Source organism: Panicum virgatum, chromosome 3N, assembly GCF_016808335.1.
Source record: "Panicum virgatum strain AP13 chromosome 3N, P.virgatum_v5, whole genome shotgun sequence".
Classification (NCBI taxonomy): Eukaryota; Viridiplantae; Streptophyta; class Magnoliopsida; order Poales; family Poaceae; genus Panicum; species Panicum virgatum.
Window position 1 is genome coordinate 68,753,418 of NC_053147.1, and position 25,798 is coordinate 68,779,215.

General features: G+C 43.8%; 2 protein-coding genes and 1 pseudogene across 2 annotated transcripts; 1 reads left to right on the top strand and 2 right to left on the bottom strand.

The window, feature by feature from the left end:
* Window positions 1-419: 419 nt before the first annotated feature.
* On the top strand, window positions 420-4,556 carry LOC120667034 (dihydroceramide fatty acyl 2-hydroxylase FAH1-like). Its single transcript, XM_039947041.1, has 8 exons — window positions 420-969; window positions 2,386-2,455; window positions 2,861-2,953; window positions 3,033-3,229; window positions 3,313-3,418; window positions 3,676-3,822; window positions 3,906-4,065; window positions 4,168-4,556. The coding sequence occupies exons 2-7, from the start codon at window positions 2,405-2,407 to the stop codon at window positions 4,023-4,025; spliced, it is 714 nt and encodes a 237-aa protein (XP_039802975.1). The 5' UTR covers window positions 420-969; window positions 2,386-2,404; the 3' UTR covers window positions 4,026-4,065; window positions 4,168-4,556.
* Window positions 4,557-7,465: 2,909 nt separating this feature from the next.
* Window positions 7,466-8,590, bottom strand: LOC120667035 (thaumatin-like protein). The gene has a single exon (XM_039947042.1). The coding sequence runs from the start codon at window positions 8,502-8,504 to the stop codon at window positions 7,800-7,802; it is 705 nt and encodes a 234-aa protein (XP_039802976.1). The 5' UTR covers window positions 8,505-8,590; the 3' UTR covers window positions 7,466-7,799.
* A 1,049-nt stretch (window positions 8,591-9,639) lies between these two features.
* LOC120668082 lies at window positions 9,640-10,788 on the bottom strand (annotated as a pseudogene).
* Window positions 10,789-25,798: the final 15,010 nt, after the last annotated feature.

Below are 25,798 nucleotides of genomic sequence, written 5' to 3' on the forward strand. Positions count from 1 at the left end.
CCCGCGGCCGGCGAAGGAAGGTCGCGCGGGTGGCCGGCGCGGGGATGGGGGCGACGAGGACGTTAGGCTCCGGGGCCGGCGAGGAAGAGGACGACCGTCGAGATACACCCGCGCTGGCCCGCCAGGCCGAATCCCTTGTGGCCGGATCCCCAGCCGGGCCGGATCCCGCGCCGGCCGGAGCCCTGTCTGGCCGGAGCCCGTCGCCGGCCCGAGATCGAGCGGAGGGAGCGGCGAGCGCCATGTGCGGCGGAGCGAGCGGTGTCCACGAGCTCCAGGGGGCGGCGTCCGCACTAGCGCCGTAGGACGGCCGGATCAGGGGGGGTCGACACGGGTGGGAGAGAGAGGAGGGAGGGAGAGAGAGTGGGGAGGGAGAGGGAGGGAGTGGGGTAAAAAAACTCTGACGTGTGGGTCCCGCCTCTGGTAGTTGATATAGGCGGCGTTCGGCTGCCTTCGGCTGGAAGCAGCGGCTCGCAGCTGGGCGGCTGCTAGCTGCTTGTGGCTGGAAACCAGCCGCAACCAGGCGCAAGGAGGCCAGCCGAACACGGTTATAGAGTAAAGATATAGAGGATGAATGAGCGCGGTGAAACTGGGTATAGAAGAGAGAATCTCGATGACTAAACAGAAATATTTATTTTAGAGGATGAATTTAGAGTACTACAAGTGCGGATATGCTAAGGCAAGGGGTGATCTATAAAAAAAATACAACAGTGGACTCGGTGTGGTGGCCGTCGCCGTCGCGAATACAAAAGACGGGGCCTTTGTCCTTCCCCATCTCCCCGTTCCTTGCCCACCTCCGAGCTCCCAAGCCGAAGCAGGGGCAGCAGCGGCGGCGAGCAGGAGGCGAGGCAGTGGAGTCTCTTTCTCTTGCGCGCTCCCCGTGCCGGAAGCACGCGTCAGCCCTCTTCATCTCACCTGCGGGAAACGCCGGCGCCGGAGCCGGAGCCGTCGGCATTCTACTTCATTGCGCTGGTGAGCATCCGGGAATTCCCTTCTCTCTCAGTCGCCCTCTTCAGTTTTTTTTCCACTTAGAGCTCGGCTTCGTCTCCGTAGAGCGAGATCCATGCCAGTTTTGGGGTTTAGATCCGTCCTGAGCGCTGCATTGACCGGCTGTGACCCCAAAGGCGGTTGCTTGGCCCGAGATTTGGGCCGATTCGCTCCTCTATGTGTTCATCCAGGGTGAAGCTATCACTGAGATTAAAATTGTGAACACAATGCGGCTTCTTCCAGGCCAAGGACTTAGCTTTGGAGCTGGGGAATCATGAACTCTGGTTGAGTATGTTTGGAGAAAAGAATCTGGGGACTGGGGTGTGCAGTAATGTCTGATGTTTTTGAACTAGATGCTTGAGTAATTTTAATTTACGTTGGGGGTAAGGATCTTGCAAGCTTTGCTCCGGTGCTCGCTTTCATTTAGAATGTCAACACAGCCAACTTTTGTTCAAGGCATTTGTCCCTTGATTATATATGCCACACATCTTTTTTTTTAATTTTTCTTTGAAACAAATATATGCCACATCTTGAGATGCTCGATTTCACTTTTTTCTCTGTGGCTCACTACCTGTTTGGGCAATTGATGTGGGGATCACTTACGTCCCAATTTTAGTCTAAATTGGTCATCCTAGTTGTTGAACAGTTGATACAGGGATCACTTATGCCCCATGTTTAGTCTAAAGTGGTCACCCATCACTGGTTTAAGTCCCAGGCAGCACACAGCTTTTTCTTGGATTCCGTTGGCATGCCCAAACAGGTGGTTCCTAGCTGTGGTTCTTTTGGATTCTTTCTCAACTTGACCAGAATAGAGTCAAATTGCACAAGAATATATTATGGACGAAAGCTTGTGCCATGTGCTTCTGTCTGTGAAGTTGATTGTTTGGATTTGCCTAGATATTTTGTGTGGACGGACCAGATCATGAGCGCTGGAGTTCTCTGTTTTGTGCTGCTCTGGTACACCTTGAGTCCTTGAAACACAGGCCTAAAATGGCCGCAGAACATGGTTTTGGCCTTTTGGGGATCCTGATAGAATAGTAATGCCCGTCATCATGATCACTTGCTGTTTGTTTAAGCAGTAGTGGGCCAAGAAACTTACTAATAAGCTAGTTGAATATTGGGCACACTATGAGGTTTTTTGGGTCCAAATCGTGACATAGATGTTGAAGTATGTTGGTCTCGAATCACTTGAGTGTCAATTAAATTTCCAAATTTGGGTAAAGTACCCACCACTAGTATAGCTGGTAGTCTGGCACTAGTTTAACACGTAGTTTCATTTGTCACTGTCAGGTTCTTCTATACTTAGGCAGTTGGGCTCAAACATATTTCCTGTTACTTTTATATTCAAAATCTCAATTTTTGAATGCAACGCCCTCATGCTTTAACTTTTGATTGTCACAGCCATCATTGTCTGAAGAAAATGGTAGCGGCAGCCTTTACAGTGGATTTAGACAAGCCTCTTGTATTCCAGGTAGAATAGCTTTTATCTTGAAGTTTTATCTAAATGAAAATTTCATCTTTGACATGTTACAACTAAACATTCCTTTTGTATGCCACATGTTTTTTCATGCACTTATATCACATCATATAATCTCTAGTTGGCTGCCAAGAGTTCAGTTGTTACTAACGTTGTTTGGTTATTAACTTTTGATGTCTATTATGTGTTTCTCACGTAGATATATAAAATACATACTAGAATTTTGACATTATTTGCATGGCTGAAGTTAATCTCCATGATTTCACTATGCACACCTTTCAGTTGGCATTCTTGATGCATGAAGTCTTTCCCAAATGCGAGTTTTTGTTTTAATTGGTGATTTGATGCTTGGAAGAATATTTTGACAATTGTTTTCAACTACTTATCTTAAATTTTCAGGTTGGCCATCTAGAGGAGCAGTATCAGGAATGGGTTCACCAGCCGGTTGTTAGCAAGGAAGGGCCACGATTTTTTGAAAATGGTGTATTGGAGGTGAATATATTCTATTTGTTGCACTGTATAGCATCTACAACCCTGAAAGCTGTGTTCTGATGAGTGGTTTATGGTTCAGTTCTTGACACGCACGAAATGGTGGGCAGTTCCTCTTATCTGGTTGCCTGTCGTCTGTTGGTGCCTGAGTACTTCTATCCAGATGGGCCGTACAATTACAGAAATAGCTATGATGGTTGTGTTTGGAATATTTCTGTGGACACTGATCGAATATGTGTTGCACCGATTCTTGTTCCACATAAAAACTAAAAGTTACTGGTAAGCTATTCTGCCAGTTGTGGTTCAAGTTCAACTATATGAGTTAAACATCTTTCCTATCACTGCCATTTGATGTGTCGCAGGGCAAACACAACACATTATCTTCTTCACGGTTGCCATCACAAGCATCCTATGGATGGACTTCGACTTGTCTTTCCACCAGCAGCAGCAGCTATTTTGTGCTTTCCGGTAAATAATCTTCCTTTCATGTTAGTACCAGGGTAGCTACTGTTCTTCAGAAGTTTCAGATGTATACAAAATTAACGTGAAATAACTTTCTACATTGTTCAATGCTGCATCCTAGTCCCTTTTTTTTGAAGCCTGTTTAAGTGACCTCTTTGTACATGAAGCTGTTTACATTTTCAAGCTAATCAGGATTTCCTTTAGCTGTGTTTACTTTCATTTGGGCATCGGTTTTTATTTTTTTTCCTGAACTGTTTCTCTAGTTCTGGAACCTGATCAAGCTATTTTCAACTCCGTCCACCACTCCTGGCTTGTTTGGAGGTGGCCTGTTGGGTTATGTGATCTATGATTGCACACACTACTACTTGCATCATGGTCAGCCATCATCAGATCCTGCAAAATATCTCAAGGTTCTTATTTCCTTCTGAATTCTGAAGCTTATCCAACAATTCCATCTTGCGGTACACTTACGCAACTTTCTGCTGTACGTCAGAAATACCATCTGAACCATCACTTTAGAATTCAAACCAAGGGCTTTGGAATAACTTCCACCCTGTGGGATCATGTATTTGGCACATTGCCTTCAACAAAAGCTGCTGTCAAGAGCACTTGATTTCAACTGAATCTTCTGCCTTGCGAAGCCCAATACTGAGGTAAGGCTTGCTCGTATTCCTCGTGTTCACTGTCGTAGGCCCAATTTCCTTTTCCATCGTAATAGACTTGTGTTATGAGGACTGATAAGTTATCACTTACAGATTTTCATTGATCAGTGGTGGATCTATTGGATGAGTTACTAATAATCAGTTTCTGAATCTTCTCTTCCTACCAACTGCGGATCTAATCACCAGTTGCAGGCTCGCAGACATCACTGAAATTTTTCTCTGGTGCTTGCTCCCTCCAAGAACAATTTCATTTCAAGTTCAGGTCATTAGTGATCATTCAGATTGTCTGTAATGTCTATTGTTAGAGTACCATGTATGTACAGAGTTTTCTAGTATAGCCCCTGCAAGTGCTTTTGGTAGCCACAGATATATATCTACATAATTTTGAGACAAGTAATTTCTTAACAGATTGAACTTTTCATAGTGCAACAAACTTGAGTTTTGTCTGTGCAATGAACTTGAGTTCTGTGCTTTGCACTCTACTGAACAATCGGTAGTCCTCCACAGAATTGGTGCGCATTGGGATGGAGCATTTGATCTGTTTCGCCATAGTTGGAAATGAAGCATTCAATATTACCAAATTAACATCTTCTAGCATTCAGACTGGCACACTTATGTACTCATTTGTCAGTAAAAGTAGAACTCTCACCACTCGTACAGAATACTACCATGTTGCATTTTTATTATTTTCCTACTGCAGTTGCATTGTGGCAAAATATTATATCCTTCACTAGATGTGTGAGGCGAGGAGGCAGGCTTAGAACAATAATGCACGCGAGGCATGTATATATAGAAGGTTGCTCAGGCAGGGTGAGATTACAAAGTGCCCTCGAGTCAACCAATGCTCGTAATGTTGGTTGTTGGATGATCAGGGCATGTTTGGGACTTGTGAGGCTGTTACCAACAATGTGCATGGTTCATACATGAACGTAGCTTAAGAGTTAATAATTAAGGCTCCAGAATTCTGATGAAGCTGGTAGTTTTGGCTCTGCATCTTTGGGACGACGCCAGCTTGCACTGGAAATGGCTTTCTAATCCTGCTAGGAACGGCAAGTTATCATGCCCAGATTCGAGATGAAGGTGGCCTCTAACGGAAGAAACCAATCACTTTGCAACGAACTGCTCACCACAATTGTACATAGAGATCAATCACCAACATTTGTGGTTCTAGCCGTGTTAGTGAAGCTTTGTTTTATTCTGGAAATGTATTTGGCAGATATTTTTTTTATTTTGTATAAGGCAGATATGGGAGGATGCAGTTGCTGCTTGTTAATAGGGGGAACTTCGACTATAAGGTTCCTTACACGAACGGTGTATACCTTTTGTAAAAAAGAAGAAGATTATTTCACTCTGTTGAGAGAAACTAAAACAATTTAATCGGAGTACTATTCCACAACATATGTTTAGTTTTGCAATATAATTTACTTGGAACTTTTTTACTTGCAATAATAAGTCACGATAATCGGACAAATGGAAAGTGTACTTGTGGCTAGGTTTTCACCGGTAGGAAATACTTTCACTACCACCGATTCCATATGTCACAAGGGGTGGAACGGATCATAGCCCTAGTGATCTCTTCACAACCCAACTTCTTGACTCGTATATATTTTTAGCTAAAAATTGTATAAAATTAGAGCCCAGCTCTTAGATTTTATCTAAGCCAAATTTTAAAGCATGTTACCACCCCTTCACAAGTCATGATAACAGGCTATGGAAAGTGCACCTGTGGGTACACCTTTCACTGGTAGAAAAATAGGGAAAATTCCTTGTAAGGCCCTCCAAAAAATAGCACTGATCCCTTCTATGGGTTTAAACTTCCTTCTTTAGCCCTAATTTTATTTTCTATCCCTCTCTTGGCCACACGCAGCAGGCGTGCCGAGGCCAGCGCGGGGGCGGCGGCAAGCTATGCCGTGCGGGGCAGCGGCCGGCCGGCCGTGCAGCAGAGTAACAGATGTTGTCGGTAATTACATAAACATTTAAGAGTCGCCTTACATTATTTTTCATAATGGCAGAGTTGGTTATTTTGTTAAAAAATTCAATAGATCATATGACAAATATTATTGCCAATAATGATTCGAAATATATGGAATCTGTGGTCAGATGTTTATAGTTTTTTTTGTAGGAGTTTCTATTATCCGTCTCTTCTTTTAGTGCTTCTTATAAAAATAATAAAAGTTGGAGGCTCCAGAAATGTATTTAATTATTAATATTGAGATAAAGTCTCTATTTTTGTTTAGCTTGCACTACAATAATAACAGTGCCAATTAGACATTATCCGATAGCCAGTTGCAGCAATTATCCAGTTGAGAACCTGAAAAAATGGAGTTAATTGGAGACACGAGGAGTTGAACTTCGATCTCTGTTACTTTGCCAAGCTTAGTATTCTAACAATTGAGCTACATCCTCAACTTTTACTTGGTTTATATGTATAACGAATTTTTAATTTTTAAGTTCTGTTACCTGCACTTATTTTTTTAATAAGAACTGATAAAGGAACAAGCAATACCTATGAATATATATTGCTTTCACTGTAGAAAGTACTGTCACCATAAGATATATATGTTTTCATTTTGTCGATCAGGTTGAGCGAGAGTATATTGCTTATTTTTCATAATATTTCGCAACAATCATAACTGGCCGGTGGATCTCTTTTGGTTCTTGGTAACAAGTGGCTTTGGATCAAATGACACACACACACACACACACACACACACACACACACACACACACACACACACACACACACACACACACACACACACACACACACACACACACACACACACACACACACACACACACACACACACACACACACACACACACACACACACACACACACACACACGGTTCAGGTCAAGTTCATCAGCAATAATTCATATGATATATGATGTCTCATTCCTCTTGTTAGATTATTACCATGTGCAGTCTATTGGTAGCAATATGTATATCTACATTTCCTTTGTGAGACAGGTAATTGTTTTGCATATTAAACTTTTTCCGCGTCAGATCAGATGAAGCAAAGTTTTATGCGGTGAATGTGAGATGGTGCTATTGGTGTCTGTTCCTGCTTATGACTGATCAGAAGCTAGCTGTAGAGATGAATATAAGTTGCAAGCTGGAAAGAATGAACCGATTGAGCAAAAGGTGAGGCCTTCCACAACCGAAATTTTGTAGTCTTAGCAAGAATAGCCGTGCATTCCGATGACACAATTGGAAGTTTTTGTCCCTTGTGACCAAGGACGGGAGGGTTGTTATTTCAACACACACAATTGTGGTACCTCCCTCGTCGCTTCTCTGGTGTAACATTTATTTACTTGGCAGTCAAATCGGTTACACACGTAGTTCAAGTGTTGAACCAAACAAATTTTAGGCAACAATATATAGCATATGATAAAAATGCGAGTAAGTGATTCATTGATTCTGTCAACTCAGACAGAGAAGTACAGTTTTGCTGAATCCATCAGTAAGTTTCTGACTCGTATAATATAAATCTTTTTGCATCATCAATCACAATCTCTGATCCATTATTGACAATATATATATATCTCATTCAACAAATGATACTATTGAGTATTGACACAAAGATAGCTAGCCACACGCATGTATCATGCATCCACACGAGTGTGAACGAGCACCTCATCATCACACAACTTTATTCATCCTCGAAAACCCGGCCAGTACTAGCTAGCTAGTGCAGAGTTACCATACATCAGTCATCACACTCATGGGCAGAAGGTGACCTGGTAGTCGGCGTTGCCCCTGCACGTGCGGACCTTCGCGTCGCCGGGGTGGCTGGCGTCGGCGCAGCCGGGGTCCCTGCACCGGATCGGGTCGCCGCCGCCTGTGATGCACTTGAAGTCCATGGCCACGTTGAACCCGTCCACCACCGAGACGTCGTAGAAGTCATCCTGGACGCCGGAGTCGACGCCGATGGTGAACTCCGCCAGCGTCGCCGGGGGCTTCCCCGAGAGCGCGCAGCACCTGGCGCCCGCGCAGTCGCCGGTTGTGCAGCTGCCTTGGTCGCCGGCGAAGTAGCAGCCGGTGCGGCCCCAGATCCTGCCGCCGGCGGTGCCGGCGGGGACCTGGACGAGCCACGTCTCGCCGGGGTTCAGCTGGGTGCCGCCCCCGTTCGGGATGGCGGCCGGCCACACCGGGAAGGCGCACAAGTTGGTGACGAAGAAGGTGGCCGCGCCGGCACCCCCGGCGTTGATGAGGGCCACGAACACCAGCAGCAGGAGGAGAAGGGATGGCTGAGCGGCGGCGGCCGGAGACGCCATTGGTGCTGTTGTGATTGCGCTGCCTTTGCCTGTATTTGTGTGGAGCTGGCGAATGAGGTGGGGGCATGGATGCCTCTGTTCATTTGGAGAAAAACGGAGACGTACCGGCGACCGAGACATTATATTATTACGAAAATGCCCATGTGTCATCCCTATTCCCTAGTTTAGCTGTTCATATATAGGCTACCTGTTGTTTTTTACTTTGATGCAACCGGAGGGGTTTGCACAGAATAACCAAGGCAAAATCTTTCTTGAAGATGAACAAAGCATGTTGTTGTGTAGGTCGAACAGTACATCAAAGGCTACCTGTTCACCAGGGCATATGTTAATTAGGGAGAGTTGGAAAGATGCTTCAAATGTGCCTTCACTCTCACTCGCCGTCAAGCCTGATGTGTATGCATGCATGTAATTACTATGACGGATCAACAACGGCATTGAAAGGTTGAATCGATCTTCAGGGCCCATGAATGCGAAGAGGATGGTTGTGGACAGCCGCCTCCTGCCCAAGCATCCGTCTTATTTTTCTGGTTTCATCATTCGGTAACCGTGTAGGCCAAGAACAGTGACACTCGAAGGGACGGGAGGTCATGGCCAAGCCCCAGGTCCATGACCTCATTAATGGCCACACTCCCTAAGGCCATTTTCACTAACACTGCATTTGGATGTTGGTATTGAGGCCCAGAATCAGGCATTGGCATTAGACCTGCTCCAATTCTGCAATAGGTATATATATCTACATTTGTGAGATAGGCGACTGTTTTGCATGTTGAACTTTTTCCGCATCAGATGAAGCAAAGTTTTATGTGGTGAATGTGAGATGCTGCTATTGCTGGCCCTTCCTGCTTATGACTGATCAGAAGCTGTAGAGATGAATACAAGTTGCAAGCTGGAAAGCATGAACCGATTGAGCAAAAGATGAGGCCTTCCACAACTGAAATTTTGTAGTCTTAGCAAGAATAGCGAGCTGTGCATTCTGATGACACAATTGGAAGTTTTTGTCCCTTGTGACCAACGATGGGAGGGTTGTTATTTCAACACACACAATTGTGGTACCTCGCTCGTCGCTTCTTGTAACATTTATTTACTTGGCAGTCATATCGGTTACACACGTAGTTCAAGTGTTGAACCAAACAAAATCTAGTTTTAGGCAACAATATATATAGTATGATAGTAAAATGTGAACAAGTGATTCACTGATTCTGTCAACTAAGACAGAACAGTACCGTTTGGCTGAATCGATCAGTAAGTTTCTGACTCGTATTTATAAATCTTTTTCAACCACGATCTCTGATCCATTGACAATATATATAGTGCAAATAACATCTCATTCGATCACCAATGATACTATTGACACACAAAGATAGCTAGTAAGTATAGTAGTAACACGCATGTATCATGCATCCACCCGAGTGAACGAACACCTCATCATCACACAATTTTATTCATCTTCGAAAACGTTCAGAAACCCAGTACTGGCTAGTGTAGAGTTACCATCACTCATGGGCAGAAGGTGACCTAGTAGTCGTTGTTGCCCCTGCACGTGCGGACCTTCACGTCGCCGGGGTGGCTGGTGTCGGCGCAGGCGGGTTCCTGCATCGGATCCGGTCGCCGCCGCTGGTGATGCACTTGAAGTCCATGGGCACGTTGAACCCATCCACCACCGAGACGTTGTAGAAGTCCTCGGCGCCGGCGTCGATGCCGATGGTGAACTCCGCCAGCGTCGCCGGGGGCTTCCCGAGAGCACGCAGCTCCCGTGCAGTCGCCGGTGCTGCACCTGCCGTGGTCGCCGGGGAAGTAGCAGCCGGTGCGCCCCCAGATCCAGCCGCCGGCGGTGCCTGCGCGGACTTGGACGAGCCAGTCTCACCGGGGTTCAGCTGGGTACCACCCCCGGTCGGGATGGCGGCCGGCCACACCGGGAGGGCATAGGTTGGTGACAAAGAAGGTGGCCGCTCCGGCACCTCCGGCGTTGAGGGCTGTTGACGCTTGTTAGTGACCAATTTCAAATGTCAATTTGATCATAAAATCTTAAGAGTTTAAATATTTTATATGCATATTTATCCCAAATAAAGTCTAAACCCACTATGCTCTTAGAAATTGTACAATGTTGGAAAAAGAGCTAAAATGTAGGTTGTGAGCACCTATTGATCCACGGGAAAAATCGTCGACCAATCAGAACGCAGAATTCAGGCTCACATGGATCAAAGGGCCCACATTCAGCGTCAAACCGACATATCCAAAGGGGAGGCACGTGGAAGAAGCATAAGGAGACACATGGCAGCCTACTAGAGAAGATTGAAGACAGTGGGTCCTAGTGGGCCGTCGGCCGACCACCATGGTCGGCCGACCAGCCCACTGAGCTACCGACCTTCAGCCTTCCAGGGGAACCTTCCTTGCTCCTTCCTAAGGCCGGTTCAAGTTTCCAGGTGTGCTGCATCACGGCTGAGGGACCTCCCCTTGCACCCTCTGTTGGGGATTGGGCCTTCGGGAAAGCTCCCGAAGGTTAATCCTGGCCTCAAAACATCTCCTAATCCATCTGCAAGGCCTCGATGGCTGGGTGATAATTGCGCCCGAAGGATGATTGGCACCTTCCAGAAACTTGCGAAGTGTCGAGGAAATCACCTTCGGGAGGCCGAAGGTGACAGTTGGTCACTCAGAAGCACAAGCTTGGAGATCAGGACCTTCGGGACCAAGGGGATCACCTTCGGGAACGAAGGTGGCGGCTGATCGCTTGAAGACGGAACCTTCAGGACCGTGACCTCTGAAGGACTCCGAAGGACATGGAGACCTTCGTCGGGAGTAGGCGTGCGTGTAAAATGTGAATACATGAGAAGGTCGGATTTGTACACCTCTCACCTTGTAATTTTACTCCGAAACCGGCTGTAAGCGAGCTGTAAATGAGTTGGAAGGGGGCAATTTAGGAAAACCTGGCCGAGGGCTAGGGTTATAAATAGCCCCCTCTCCACAGTGTAAAGGGTGGAATTTTTTGGTTATTGCTGGAGAATTAAGCGCCTTCGTTTATTGCCATTTTCATACTGTTCATGCTCTCTGTTTGGGCATCTAAGAAGCCAAGATCCCAACACCCTCTATAAATATGAGGGGGGGGGGGGGGCGTAAGAATAGAGACACCACAAGTTGAAGCTCTAGCTCAAACACTCTCTTGTGTAACTCTAGGCTAGTGGAGTTTAGGTGAAGTAGTTGTCAGGTCCCCGAACGTGCTTCGGAGAATAGGTATGGGTTCGCTACTAGTTCTCTTTTATAATGTTCGGTCATATGTAATAGACTTATCTTATAGTTATTTATATTTGCATAATTTATGCCCTGCGGTATCAGACATAGAATTCATGATTAGTTTGTTGTGCTACTATATGCTTTACCTGGTTAGAGACTTAGTTCTAGTTAACTTTTATATGCTCCAGTATTCGTATGTTTGCTCTAGTATGATGTCTGTCCATCCGAAGGGTGGGGGCTCCGCGCGGGATACTAGAGTATCGCTTACTAGTGTAGACATGGTGTCTGGGTTAGTTAAGTGTTGCTGGATGTCGCCCTTTTCCATGGTTTGTAGAGGTAGCCTGCAGGTGGTGACAGCCTTGTTTAGTGCCTTCGTAATCCTCCACGTTCGGTTAGGGGGTAGGAGGGTTATAAAATGCTGTGATGGCTAGACAGTCATATCTGTCTGCCATTTGCACAGTTCTCCCTTGTATTAGGAATAACTAGATAGAGGCTAACCATATCTTGTGCAAAGTATAAAGTGCTAGTAATCTGTATAAATGCTTTAAGAACATTAGAGAGACCTGTTTAACTAACTTCTACCTAGCTCCCTGCCTCTTTTTTTACCTTTAGCAGAGCTGAGTTCACTTGTGTGTCACACTACCTCTTATCCAATATTTATCCTACCCATGTTTATGCATATGAATATTCCATTGAGATTAGTTCATTCTGCCTGCCAACACAATTTTAGTCGCTGCCTTCCCTGCGGAAATATAAATGACACCCCGGAATACTCTCCGGGTAAAATGCTACACCGGTAATTCTGTCTGCTTGCGGAATGATTCATGGTTCATGATAGCTTGGTTTCCAGTAATTGCTGTATGGAATGTCAAGGCACTGTTGGTGCCGATGCCTGGCATTTCTGATGCCGTTATAGGAATCATGCTGAACGACCTTGTATCTGAAGTAGACGTTACAAAATACTAACAAGCATTTTTGGCGCCGTTGCCGGGGAAGGCATAGGTTAATTGCGTAGGCAAGGTCATGAACAAAAGGAAAATGGATATTCATTTGCTAAATAGTCTAACTTGGCTTATTTTCTCCTTTTTTGTGATGAAAATAGGGTAGTATATGAACGGTTTTGATCTGCCGCAAAACTTCACGCAGAATCCAGAGTCGCTCTTAAGAAGAGTTCAACCTCGTGTCGTACCTCCTCAGCGTACACTCTCGGCATCAGAACCAGTCATTAGTGCGCCATCCGCTTCTAAGTCTATGGCTCAGAAGACTCTCCGGGATTTCTCTGCTCCTTCTGCCAGCAATGTCCCTGTCGGGCCAGATGTCAGCACTGGGGGAGAGAATTTCGAGATCAAGACGGGCTTAATTACAATGGTGCAGGCCAGCCCTTTTTGTGGCAAGGCCAATGAGGATGCCAGCGCTCACCTCCAGCAATTCCTGGAGCTTTACAGTACTTTTGTTATCAAAGGAGTTTTGCAAGATGCTATTCGGCTCCGATTGTTTCCGTTTTCTCTTCTGGAGAGAGCGAAGCAGTGGTTCTATGCTAACAGAAGTTCAGTAAATACCTGGGATAATTGCACCAAGGCGTTCCTCGCGAAGTTCTTCCCGACGAGCAAAATCAGTGCCCTATGTGGAAGGATTTCGAGTTTTCAGCAAGCGTCCAATAAGACCATTCCTGAAGCTTGAGAGCGACTTCAGGAGTATATCCTAGCGTGTCCTCACCATGGGATGGATAATTGGCTCATATTACAAAGTTTCTACAACGGGCTGACTCATACAGCCCGTGATCATGTAGATGCTGCTGCTGGTGGAGCTTTCTTCTCATTGACCCCTGTAAGAGCTACATCTTTAATTGAGAAGATGGTTTCCAACCAAGGTTGGAGCAATGACCGATTCCAATCACGTCAACGGGGCATGCACACTGTGAAGGAAACAGACATGCTCGCTGTGAAGATTGATCTCCTCCTCAAGAAATTTGAGGGATCTCCATAAGACAAGGCTCAAATGTAGACACTTCAAGCCGTGAATGCTCGCATGACTGGCGAGGTCCGTGGAAATGCTGGACATTCGGGCAATGATTGCCTAGAAACCCAGTAAGAGGCAATGTTCATCAACAATAATGGGTTTCGTCGACAAGGAGGTCAGGGGTGGAACCAACCATGCCCATTCTATCAAGGAGGCAATGAAAATTCAAATTTCAATCCTAATAAGCCTACCTTGAGGGATTTAGTCTATGGTCAGGCGAAGGTCAACGATACAATCTAGAAGAAACTGACCGCCAATGACAAGTCCCAATTCAATCCAAGTTAGATGTATTCTTCACCGCTGTCAAGAATCAGCTGAGCTTCAATAAGGCCTTTGAAACTCAATTAGCTCAGTTGGCCTTTATGTTTTGTAGGTTCAATGTCTTTTAGTGGGCTTTTTGATCTGAATTCTATGCCACTGCAAGAGCATGATCTCCTTGCAGCACCTTCAGATCTTGAGTTCCAGCAAGTTCCTGATGCAGCTTTGCCACCGGTGCGTGCTACTTGTGGTGGTCCAAATGTGCCCAGTAGCAGCTTGGCTCCCCCTGCAATAGCCAGTGATGGTCCACATCTACCCAGCAACTCAGCTCCCCCTGATCTAGCAACTCAGCAACTCAGCAACAGTGGCACTCCTGACCGAATCTAGTGGTGTAACAGTTCCCACGGCTGAGACAACCGTTGATGGAGTTGATGTTGAGGATGGTGTTGAGGTTCTATCCACTCCGTAGGAGCCTTTTGTTGGCATGTCTTTCAACACTTCTAATGCTGCTATGGATTACTACAATTCCTATGCCTAGCATACAAGTTTCTCCATAAGGATTGACTCGTCCCGTGAGTCAAAGAAACACAATGAGAAGACCAAGTATATCTATGTCTGCCAAAAAGCTGGTGTCAACAAAAAAGAGAGAGTTGCTAATGATGGGCCAATTACTGAGAAGAAGATTGTGAGGCAAAGGCGTAGGGATTATGTGGATAGGACACACTGTTCTGCTCGCATGATTGTGAGGAAGAAATCACCTGGACACTGGGAAGTTGTCCACTTTGAAAAAAGAACACAACCATGAGCGTTTGAAGAAATTCTCTCTCACAAAATACTTGAAGTCACATAGAAACATACCAGCGGAGGAGAAGGAGTTTATCAAGTTGCTCCATGGCTGCTGCATTACGACAACACGTGCTTACCAGATAATGGCTGAGTTGTATGGAGGCATTGAAAACTGTCCATACACAGAAGGGGATGCGAAGAATTTAAGTGTTGAGTACCGCGCTGAATATAGAGGTAAAGATATGAAGGCAACACTTGAGTACTTTGAGGAGTTGAAGAAGGAAGATCCGGACTTCTATTATAGTTACACTATTGATGAGTTTGACAGGGTTGAGAATCTGTTTTGAGTGGATGGTGCAGCAAGGAAATCTTATGAGCTGTATAGTGATTGTTTGTCCTTTGACACAACTTACTTGACCAATACGTACAACATGCCGTGTGCTCCTTTCATAGGTATGACAAAAAAAATACTAGTTACCATCTATGGTCTGCAAGTGTTGATAGTCTTCACCGGTTTTTTGCTCCAGTTTTTTGCAACCGTGCAGTATTGTATAGTCTTTGAACAAGTTGCTAGTCTAAACTGCATAAGTTGGCATCTCTGGTTTGCATAAGTTGATAGTCTTCACCTGTTTTGTGTAAAAAAATAATGATTTGCAACTTGTCATGATAGGGATTGATAGGAATGGCATAACAATACAGATGGGTTGCGGCTTCCTGAGGAATGAGAAAATTGAGGGTTTTGTAAGGATCCTGCGAATATAATAACTGATCAGGACAGTGCAATGGCAACTGCTATCGCAGAGGTTTTTGTCAATTCAGTTCATAGAAACTGTAGGTGGCACATTATGGAAAATGCTAGGAAGTCCATGGCGGCTTTCTTGGATAGTAAGGAGGATGATAAGCAGGAGTTAGCATATGACTTCAAAGATTGCATTGACAATAGCTTCACGCCAGAAGATTTTGAGCAAAAGTGGCAGTCATTTCTGGACAAGTATGAGATCAATGGTGATGAGGGGTTCCAACATTTATATGACATGAGACATTATTGGATCCCTGCATATTTCATGCATTGTTTCTTCCCATTCCTCCAAACAACAGCACGGAGTGAAGGATTCAATGCTGTCCTGAAGCGCTATGTCAACCCAAAGAACTCGATACTGAACTTTGTGCAGCAATATAAGAAGATACAACAAAGGATTTTCAGCAAGCAAGATTTGCAGGAAGCAGCAACAGCCACAAAAGTTCCGCACTACTTGACAGGGCATCTTATGGAGCGGCAAATGAAGAAAGCTTATACGAGGAAGTTGTTCAATGTGTTCTAAAATGAGCTCCAGCAAAGCTCTAGCTACTATGTTGTTCGTGTTGAGGGCGATGATTTGATAGATGTTGTTCCATACAAGCGTTGCCCGGATCTGTTGTATGGGACACGAACATTCAGGGTGACAACGTCCAAGTTGGAGGGCTTTTATAGCTGCATGTGTTGCAAGTTTGAGAGAGATGGAGTGCTTTTCTGCCACATATTGAAGGTTTTTGACTTCCTAGCAGTTCACGAGGTGCCTAATCGGTACATTCTACCTAGATGGTCAGTTGAGCCAGTGGTTGAGAGTGGAGTGAAAGTTGCCGCTAACGAGCCTCTTCAGGAAGCACATTACAATCCACGGAAAGCATGTTATTCGTTATAGTAGGATGTGCACCAACTTTTATAAGATTGTGAGACCTTTTATGGCTGATGACGAGGGGTATGGCATAGTCTCAAAACAAGTGGCTGCCTTGCAATCTAAACTTGCCGCTTTGAGGAAAAGGAGAGCGTCAAGTGTTCTTCCAGGGATGGAGTGTGAACAAGTTGATATTGAACAACCCGCAGCACCAAGGCCGCAGAAAAAAGTCGCATAAAAAAAAAAGCTCATCAGCTGCAGGGGGTGGGGAGCTAAATCTGTCTCAACAGCCTACTGGTATGTATAGTGTTAACTAAAGATAGCAACTTGTACTCTTTCTCCTAGCAACTTGTATGCATTACTCCTAGCAACTTGAACTCATTGTGACTGGCACCTTTGTTTTCAGACTCGCATGTTCCTGGTGCTAAGATTGGGGACCCACCAATAACAAAGAAGCAAGGGCATCCAAGGTCAAAGAGGTACAAGACAGGTTTGGGGCTGCTTCCGCCGAAGAAACCACGATGTGGCTATTATGGTTCTACTGAACATACCACATCAGCTTGCCCAGCCAAGCCGGCAAGGAAGCAAATAAAAGAGCTCTTGGATAGATCACTAAACGAGGTTGCTGTTGCATGAAACAACAAGATGTGTTGGAAATGCTGCTTTAATAAGGACTGATTTATTAAAACATATTAAAGCTTTATTAAAGATTTTTCCACTTTCTTGTAATTTATTAAATCGCAATTGAGTGAATTGATCTTAATAAACATTTGTGGTGTGATGAAACATTTATTAAAGGTTGATGTGGTGCGGATTGTGGATTGAAAAATATTTTATGCATAGTGTATGATGATTCTGAGACATTTGAAGTATGGAGACTGTAGCTCACATGTTGAAAGTTAACAAGAACATGTATAGTCCTCTGGTACAAAAGTTGCTATTAAAATAAAAAAACATTTGCACACAAGTTGCTTGTTCACTGCAGACAAGTTGCTTATTCAACCGCAAAGAAGTTGCTTGTTCACGGCACACAAGTTGCTAGTTTTTTTTAAGTCACAAAAAAAAGTTGCTAGTTTTTTTGGATCCCCCATATATTACACAAAGTACCTAGTGTCCACGCAAAAAATCTACCTCGTTTATTACAAGGTATCTAACCCATCTATATATTACAACAGTAGGCAAGTATCTATGATGCTCACATAAAAATAAGTCATTCATTTACATCATCAGAGAGAAAAAGTATTGTTGCCACCTCCGCCACTCAGACCACTCTAATCCTTGCCTACTACTATGCAATCTTTGCCTTTCCCTTGGAGACAAAAGCAGTCTTGTGTTGTAACTTGTTGGCAGGGCTATGAAACCATTCAACAATAACTAGCTTCCTTAGCCTTCATCAGATTTGGAAGGTAACTCCATCAGATTTGGAAGGTTGTGTCCATCCCAATATTCTATAGCCTTCAGTGTGAACAGACCGCAGTCATGGCTGTTTGGAGAAAAATCATATAAAAACACACATTAAAGAAAGGTAGAACCTGCAAAAATAACAATGATCTTTTGGACAAAAAAAATAACAACTAAGAAAGAATGGAGCGACTTGTGCTTACATCCCGAATTGCTTGTACCCGTTGATGTACTGCAGCGTGAACTTGTAAATGTGAGGAACCTTGCATCCCTTGTGCTTTGATGTGAATTTGCTCCATAAGGTGATCACTTTTTGCACGCACCTGGCTAGCTTTGAGTTTCAAATCATCATTGTTAGAGTTTCTCAACGAATCAATCACTTGGAACTGCTTATCATCCATGTTTAATGCAATTGTGAACCAATGCCCATCGCCACTTGGCTGTGCTGCATTTTCTTGGTAGACTAGAAATAATATCTGTAGAAAGATCAAACAAACATGACAAAAACATAAGGAGGGTGTGACAAACGTTGCCAGTTTTGTGGTTTAAAGTTGATAGAGGCAGACAAGACAAGTTGGAAAAACTTCAGTGGCTGAGTTGCAAGTTTTCAGAAAAAAAGAGAACATATAATTTACCATGTCATAATCTGAGTCGAGGAAGTCAAAAGCCTTCTGAACCATGTTGCCATACATATCCCCTGTCAACATTTGCAGCTGTAGCAAAAAAGAAAATGTCGTACATAACATGCTTCCAAAAAAGATATATAATATGTGCCCAAAATGAAAAAGATATATATGCTAGAGGCTGAAAAAAATTATTACCACAACCCACGGTGAAAATATCTTTCTCATCTTTTGTCTTGGGTCTTGCGACAGCACGTAAGTCCCAACATCCATAGCATTAGTATCTAGTGACTTTCCCATAGCAATGCCCTTTGCTACCTCATATGCAGAAACTGATATCTTGTCTGATTGAAAGAACATTGGGCTGCAAAAAAAATTATTTGGCCACAATTTTATTCATGAAATAGTGATACAAAAATAGAAAGAGAGTAAAAAAAGCAGGGTGGCGGGATATTTGCATGCCTGTTGTCTTGGCCACCATGCAGCCTGTTGTGCTTGCATATCTTGTTGTACAATTTTTCGTCTTCTGTGCTAGGCACATACTTGACAGGATGCCCCATGTATGTTTCTTGAGAATCTTCATCATCGGTTAAGCCCAATGAGAAGCTTGGAGCGTCGGCTGCATCCTTGAAACCTTTCCTCTGATTGAAGTTGACAACACCCTGCACAAGAGTTGAAGCAGCGTAAAAAAAAATCGGGCTAAAAAAAATCGGGCTAAAAAAGTTGCTAGTTCACTGCAGACAAGTTTCCTGTTCAACTGCACACAGGTTGCTAGGTTTGCACACAAGTTGCTAGTTCACCGCACACAAGTTTCCTGTTCAACTGTACACAAGTTGCTAGTTTCTTTATATCCCCCATATATTACACAAAGTAGCTAGTGTGCACACAAAAATTCTACTGCAGAATTGAAAAATGGAAGAAGACTTACTTCTTCTTGTGTTGATTTGTGTAGCATTTCCTTATGATCATTACCAAGTGTGGTTGCAACCTGTGTGTAACAAAAAAGAAAAAATACAGATTAGCTACAGATATTATAAATGCATAAGTTATCACATAAGTGCAGGTTTGGCATGTCATAAGTTGCTACCTCAGGATGTTGTCAGATGGCATCTGGTTTTTCTGGAAACTTCCTCACATACACTTGAGTCGATGCTGCCTTTGGTTGGGCCTTTGCTTGTGCCTCTACTTGCTCTGTCACTGCTATATCAGGAAGGCGCTCTCCCTTTTGCCCAGCTTGTTTCTCTACAATCTTGGATTTGGGTGCAAACGGTGGCCTATCTCTGGTAGCGAGCATTTTCCTTGACACCACATCTGATCGCTTTGCACTTCTCTTTGTCCTTGGAATTTTCAGCATATCTTTCACTAGCTTCTCCTCGAACTTTTTTGCATGTTCTTTCAGCTCGAAATTCATCTCGTCGGATATTGCAACCGTGTCTTGCTCCCTTTCAGATTCCTTTTGGACAAGATCATCAAAGATTTCCTTCGCAGGGTTCACATAAGGTGCAACGGCGACTTCATGTGTTTCAAAGATAAGAACTTTCCGTTCGGGAGGTGTGGCAATTAAATCAAAGAGTGTCATTCCTCCTGGAAGCCCGTGCTCATTTGCTGGTGTTATTGGTGAAAGGCCACCAAAATCAGAGCTGGATTGCGTGTCGGACTGTGTGCTGGGTGGTGTCCCTTGACTTTTGTCTGCAGCCTCATCTTTTGGTGATGATGCTTCAACAGAATCTGTCAAAAAAAAAAAGAACATGTAAGAAAAAAAGTTGCTGCTGCCTCCAGATGTAAGATGCTACTAATCCAAAATAAGTTGCTGCAGGGCTTCAATGCAAGTTGCCGGGGAGCAAAAAAAAAGAATTTGACATGCCTGATTGTGTGCCAGCTGGTTCAGCTTTGTTGCTCTCCTTTGGGTTGTTGGCCCCATCATTTGAACCACCAACACCATGATTGTCTTTCTTGCTTTGTTTATTACCGGCCTCATCTTTACATGATGCTCCAGTGGCAGATCCTAAGAAAAGTTGATTGTTGGCTTCAATTTTGATGTTTGAAAAAGTTTTCAAAACAAATCAAATTGATTCAGTCTCCATTTATCGCGGGGAATCATTGTGAACCCGGAACCTCCGAGTTTCTATCCGGATAGTCCGGAAATTTCCGGATACTCCAGATGAATGTCCGGATACTCCGGATTGGGTTCATCTTTATCCTCAACCGAGCTGCCGCTTTTCTCTCACTCGGCCCTCTCTTCTTCTCTTTCAAACAGAGCCGAGCAGAGCTGCTTCCGCCGGCGCCCCGGCCACCTCCGGCTACCATCCTTTGATTCCTCTCGCGAGAGCCTCCTCAACCACGTCCCGCACCTCCCCATGCCTCGCTCGAGCCCTACCCCGACTGGAATCAGCCCCTCCATCTCCGGCCACCATGGAAGCTCCGCTCGGAGCTCTGTTCACCATCGATCCGCTCCCTCCGGCCATCTCCCGCCCAAGCCGAGCCTCTAAACGGTTTGCCCTCGACCCCCTGAAGCTTCCTAGCCCGACCACCGTCGCTCTCCCTCGCTGGAGTGCCGCCGCACGCCGCCACCACCACCGTCGCCAAGCCCCTGTTTCCGCCGCGGGCCCTCCTACGGCCACCCTAGCTCCAACTGAGCCCACCCACAGGTAGCTCTCGTGTCCCTCGTACTCCCCCACCCTTTCCTCGCCGCCAGGAAGCACCTCCATCGCCGTTTCCCGTGCTCCTCTATTCCACCTTGCGACCAGAGACCCCACGCAACAATTGAAACAAGTTTAGGGGGATTTCTGCATTGTCATAGACTCATATGAATAGTGCCGCGCAGGATCTTTTTGAAAATTTGGCTGAAACTTTGAAAATTCATAGTAAATTATAGAAAAATCATAAAATAGCAAATGTGAACTTTTTGGAATCCTTGTAAGTATATTTGTACAGTGGAGTCATAATATGATGTGTGTTGGTAGAGAATTTTTTCTGTAAAAATAGAAATATGTAGGTTACGTTTTTAATGCTAGTCTTACTTGTTTTTTTTTCATAACTGCCGTTTTAGTGCACAAATAAATGTGAGATTTTTATGCTGTGTTGCTCATGTGATGGTTGATGACCGGTAAAAATTTCAGGATTTTAGGCTTGATAATTTACGAGCTATGGAAATGACCGAATCTCTGTGTTGCTTTGCTCCTATTCTAAAACGACTTGAAAAATGGCAGTGTCTGGCTCATTTAGGATTTGAATCATGCTTTGCTGATAGTATGAAAGTTGTAGGTAACTTTATAGGCTTTTCAAAAAGTCTAGGAACTCGGATATTCCGGATTTGTATCGGGATATTCCGGAAATTGGGGTCCGGACAGTCTGGGCTAAAACCCGGAGTCTCCGGAGGTGTAGGTTTGAAGCTTTTTAATTGTTCAGCTTCGCCATCTTTACGTCGAGTAAATAGAATAGTTTCAGTAATAATGATTAGCTTCTTATATGAAAAGTTTTGGGGTGCACGTACGCAGGTGTTAATGAACTAACTTGTTTAGTGCTTAGTAAATAATTAGGAATAATAGAAATGTGAGAAATTAGAAAATGTGTTAAACCTGCGAATGACTAGTAAATCATGCTTGATCCGTAAATGGGGAAACTTATTTCTGCTAGTAAATCATGTATATAACTTAACTTACGTAAAATGTATCTTGTTAAAGCGAACTGATTTTGACTAAAAGTCCACCCATCACGATTTTGCAATTCTTTGTGCGCATAATAGCATGTGTTGCATCCATATCATTAATGCATTGCACATTTGCATACATGTAGATTCCGATGCATGCGATCACGTCGCTGTGGAACAGGCGTAGCCGTGAAGTCTAGGAGCTAGCAAAGCATGCCAGGAAGGAATCCCGTGAAGACCCGACCCAAGGTCGGAAGGGCCCAAGGCTTTGATAGCATTAACACTGACTTAGTGTTACCCCCAGGCAAGCCTCGAAGCATAACCTACTATTTTAATTTATGAATCATGTTATATATTTATTACTTGTGTATTACGTTTTTAGGCATTGTTTGGAACCTCAGTTGCATGATCTCTAGGTTCCCTGGGTCTTATAGTAGTATGTGTAGGTCGATAGCCCTGCTATGCTTAATAGGTCTCGGCAGAAGTCGAGTGATTTCCTGTCACTCGTGAGCTATAGGATAGAAGTCGAGTAATTCCCGATTACCTGCGAGACATAGGATGTTTTTATATTTCAATATATGAGTTATTGGAATCAAGATGGAAGGAATGGAGATTTGAGACCGGACGGGAAATGATGATGAGATGTAGGATATGGCAACAGGACAGGGTTCCTGGTGTCTAGTCCCGTCTGAGTCGGTTAAGGACTGTTCGTTGTTGGCCCTGCTGATCGAGTTTGAATAGTACTAACCGCATGCCGGGAGTAGGTGGTAGTCGAAACCGGTAAGCCTAGTACTGCCTCACTTCGAAAGTACAGAACTTCTAACCACCCCTTAGGGTAGTGGAGTGGCCGCGAAGAATTGGGATGCATATGTTTACTTTTGGTGGTCTCTCGTAGGGCTCGATTGACTATATGCAGGTGGGGTGGTTCTGTAGTTCGAGGCAGGGAGGTGAATGGTTGGTCCGTATGGTCCGATGGGGCTAATACGTGCCATGTTGGTTAGGTCCATCTTGCAAGGTTAAATCGGATCGATTCGCCGTCAGTCGCTCTCGGACATGAGCACCTTGATCACCGAGTCGCATCGTAGTAAGATACTATGGAATATGGCAGATATATGATGATAATTATCTTGAGTTGTGGCTTAATATTCTACCATGTTTGCTCTATTAGTACTGACAAACTTAGCTAATTAATAATCTATATAGAACTTCGGGCTAAAATACTGAAAGTAAGGATTTACTCTTAGATGCTTTCTGGCAAAACAAGTCCACCAGCCAAAAGTTTTGCATGTCTAGATAGTGGGCTAAGTATACCCATTGTCGGGTAAGTCTTGCTGAGTATTAGTATACTCAGGGTTTGTTGTTTACCCCATTTCAGGTATAGAAGCTAACCAGGATTAACATCGGTGGGCTCGATGTGATGTCCTCACGTTTTCGTAGTTGTCGTTTTGTTTTATTGGTTCTCAAACAAACTCCCTTCTCACAGGTTATATTCGCTTTCACTGCTATCATTTATTGTATGTAAATTCTAAATTTAAAGATGCTTTTGTAAATATTTATGTTGTTATCTATTTTTGTGAAATTATATCATGCTAGTACCGTCTGCGCTCGCCGTCGTGCGAGACTACTGGTGATGTTTCGATCGGACCGTGGGTTGAAACAGGCTGCCAAGTTATGTTTAATTAAGCTAATGCATCTGATGTGTTCAAATGATGGCCATTACTCTTAATTAAGTCAGTTTAACTTGGCGGTTCTGTCACAGCTTACATGCCTAATTGTGTGGCGGCTGGATCAGCATTGTTGCTTTCCTTTGGGTTGTTGTCCCCATCATTTGAACCACCATCTCTGTGATCATCTTTCTTGCTTTGTTTATGACCGGCCTCATCTTTACACGATGCTCCGATAGCAGATCCTTCTAAATATAAAGACACATAAAAAATGTCATGTAAAAAACACAAAAAGTTGCTACTGATCCAACATAAACATGCTACTGACCCAATATAAAGATGCTACTGACCCAATATACAAGTTGTTACTGATCCACATATCATGTCAAGGGGTGTTACCTTTTTTTTCATTGGCCACGCCCATTTTGTCTTGTGCTTTATCTTCATCTTGAAATCCAACCCTCTTGCTTTGCACTATCAGAAAAAAAATTTCTATTGTTAAAAAAAACAAAACCATATGAGATGCTGCTGGACACTTAGGCACATGATGCTTCTACTTTTGTGGCAAAAATGCTCGCTACCTTGCTTCTCAGTACCTCTTGGGTGGCTTTGTGATCCAGTGGTATTATCTTCATCATCATTGCTATTTCCATCAACTTCATCTCCATCTTCACCACAAGACTCGGAGTCGCCATAATCTTCTAATTCATGATCGCTACTAGATGTTTCTTCATCACTCCTAACCTCGTCAATTGGTTCTTCCAAACCATCATGTTTTCTTTTCCTCCTAAGCTCCCGGGTGCCTTTAGAAGTACTAGGTTCTGGACACCCCATTGGCACGGATTGGGCCTGTGCTTATTGTTGTTGAACACCTTGGCGCAAGTTTAGAGCGAGATTCAACACAGCTTGATTGATGGCCATGCTGAACAAACTAAGTGCGCTTTTGAGAACCTCCCGATTCTGCATTGATATGTTTAAAAAATCATGGCACAACTAGATCATAAAAAAAGGTCAAGCAAAAAATAGTGCATGATAATATGAAAACAAAAAGATGGAGCCCAGAAACATACTACTGTGAGGGATTCCGGCATGTTTGAATCAATGAATTGATGAATCCTTTGTGGTGGAATCAACATTGCACATGAATATTCTGGCTTTAGCTACACAAAAGAAAAAAAGAAAACAATGTGCATGAGTGAAAAAGGTTACTGGTTTGATATAAGTTGCTACTCCGCATGTATAAGTTGAGAATATAACATATGAACAAGTTGCTAATTCCACATATGTAAGTTGTAGAGAAAAAAAAGATATGCATGTATAAGTTTTTTTGCTTTATTATTCTTACTTGCAGTTTGCCAAACTGAGAGTCGGATACCCTATCCATGAGGCAGGCTTTAGACACAAGCTTCCCCATCCAAACAATAGCTCTTACTTGAACATCTTTGTTGACAATATCACCAATATCAAGTGAATCCAGATATAATATCTGCAGGAGGGGAGAGCATATTGAACAAAAAAGAAAAAAAATATATATGGTCAGATCTTGAAAAAGGAAAGACTGGAAAAAAATAGGAAAAGTAAATATGGTATAAGTTTAGTATCCATACAGTTAGGAAAAAGAGGCACCCGGATACAGACTTTCGTATCCCCTCCTTAAAATCTGCAATTCCTTTAATGAGACTGTCCACTACAAGTTTACACCAGTTGTATCCTTAGATTTCTTCAATGATTGCAATAGAGTGGAAAGCCGCACACACAACTTTGTGCTCGTTGTTGGGCACAAAAGGGAGCTGATGGAAAACATAAGTCAAACCTTCAACCATTTGTCATCTGCTGACTTCTTTCCCTCACCGAACAACCACTTTTCAACTTCTACGAATATTGTTGCATTCTGATCATTTTTGTGGACAAAAAGTTTGTAGAACTCAATGAATGTTTTAGAATAACTCTTCTTTTCATAATCAATCAAAGTTGCCCCCATTGGTAAACCGAGCACTCATTTTACAGCATGATCGTCCACCTTTATTGTCCCTCTGTATGTAATTGCTAAGTCAGATTTGTTGATATCAAAGTAGTTGATTAACCAAAGAGACAGCTTCTCAGGTACAGAGTTGCACTTGATTTCAAGAAGGCCACCAAAACCAACACTTGCAATGCGCTG

Coding starts and splice junctions, on each gene's coding strand:
- LOC120667035 (XM_039947042.1), bottom strand. CDS start 8,504: ATGACACATGGGCATTTTCGTAATAATATAATGTCTCGGTCGCCGGTA.
- LOC120667034 (XM_039947041.1), top strand. CDS start 2,405: ATGGTAGCGGCAGCCTTTACAGTGGATTTAGACAAGCCTCTTGTATTC. Junction 2,954..3,032: donor TTGAAAATGGTGTATTGGAG/GTGAATATATTC, acceptor TTTATGGTTCAG/TTCTTGACACGCACGAAATG. Junction 3,419..3,675: donor CAGCTATTTTGTGCTTTCCG/GTAAATAATCTT, acceptor CTGTTTCTCTAG/TTCTGGAACCTGATCAAGCT.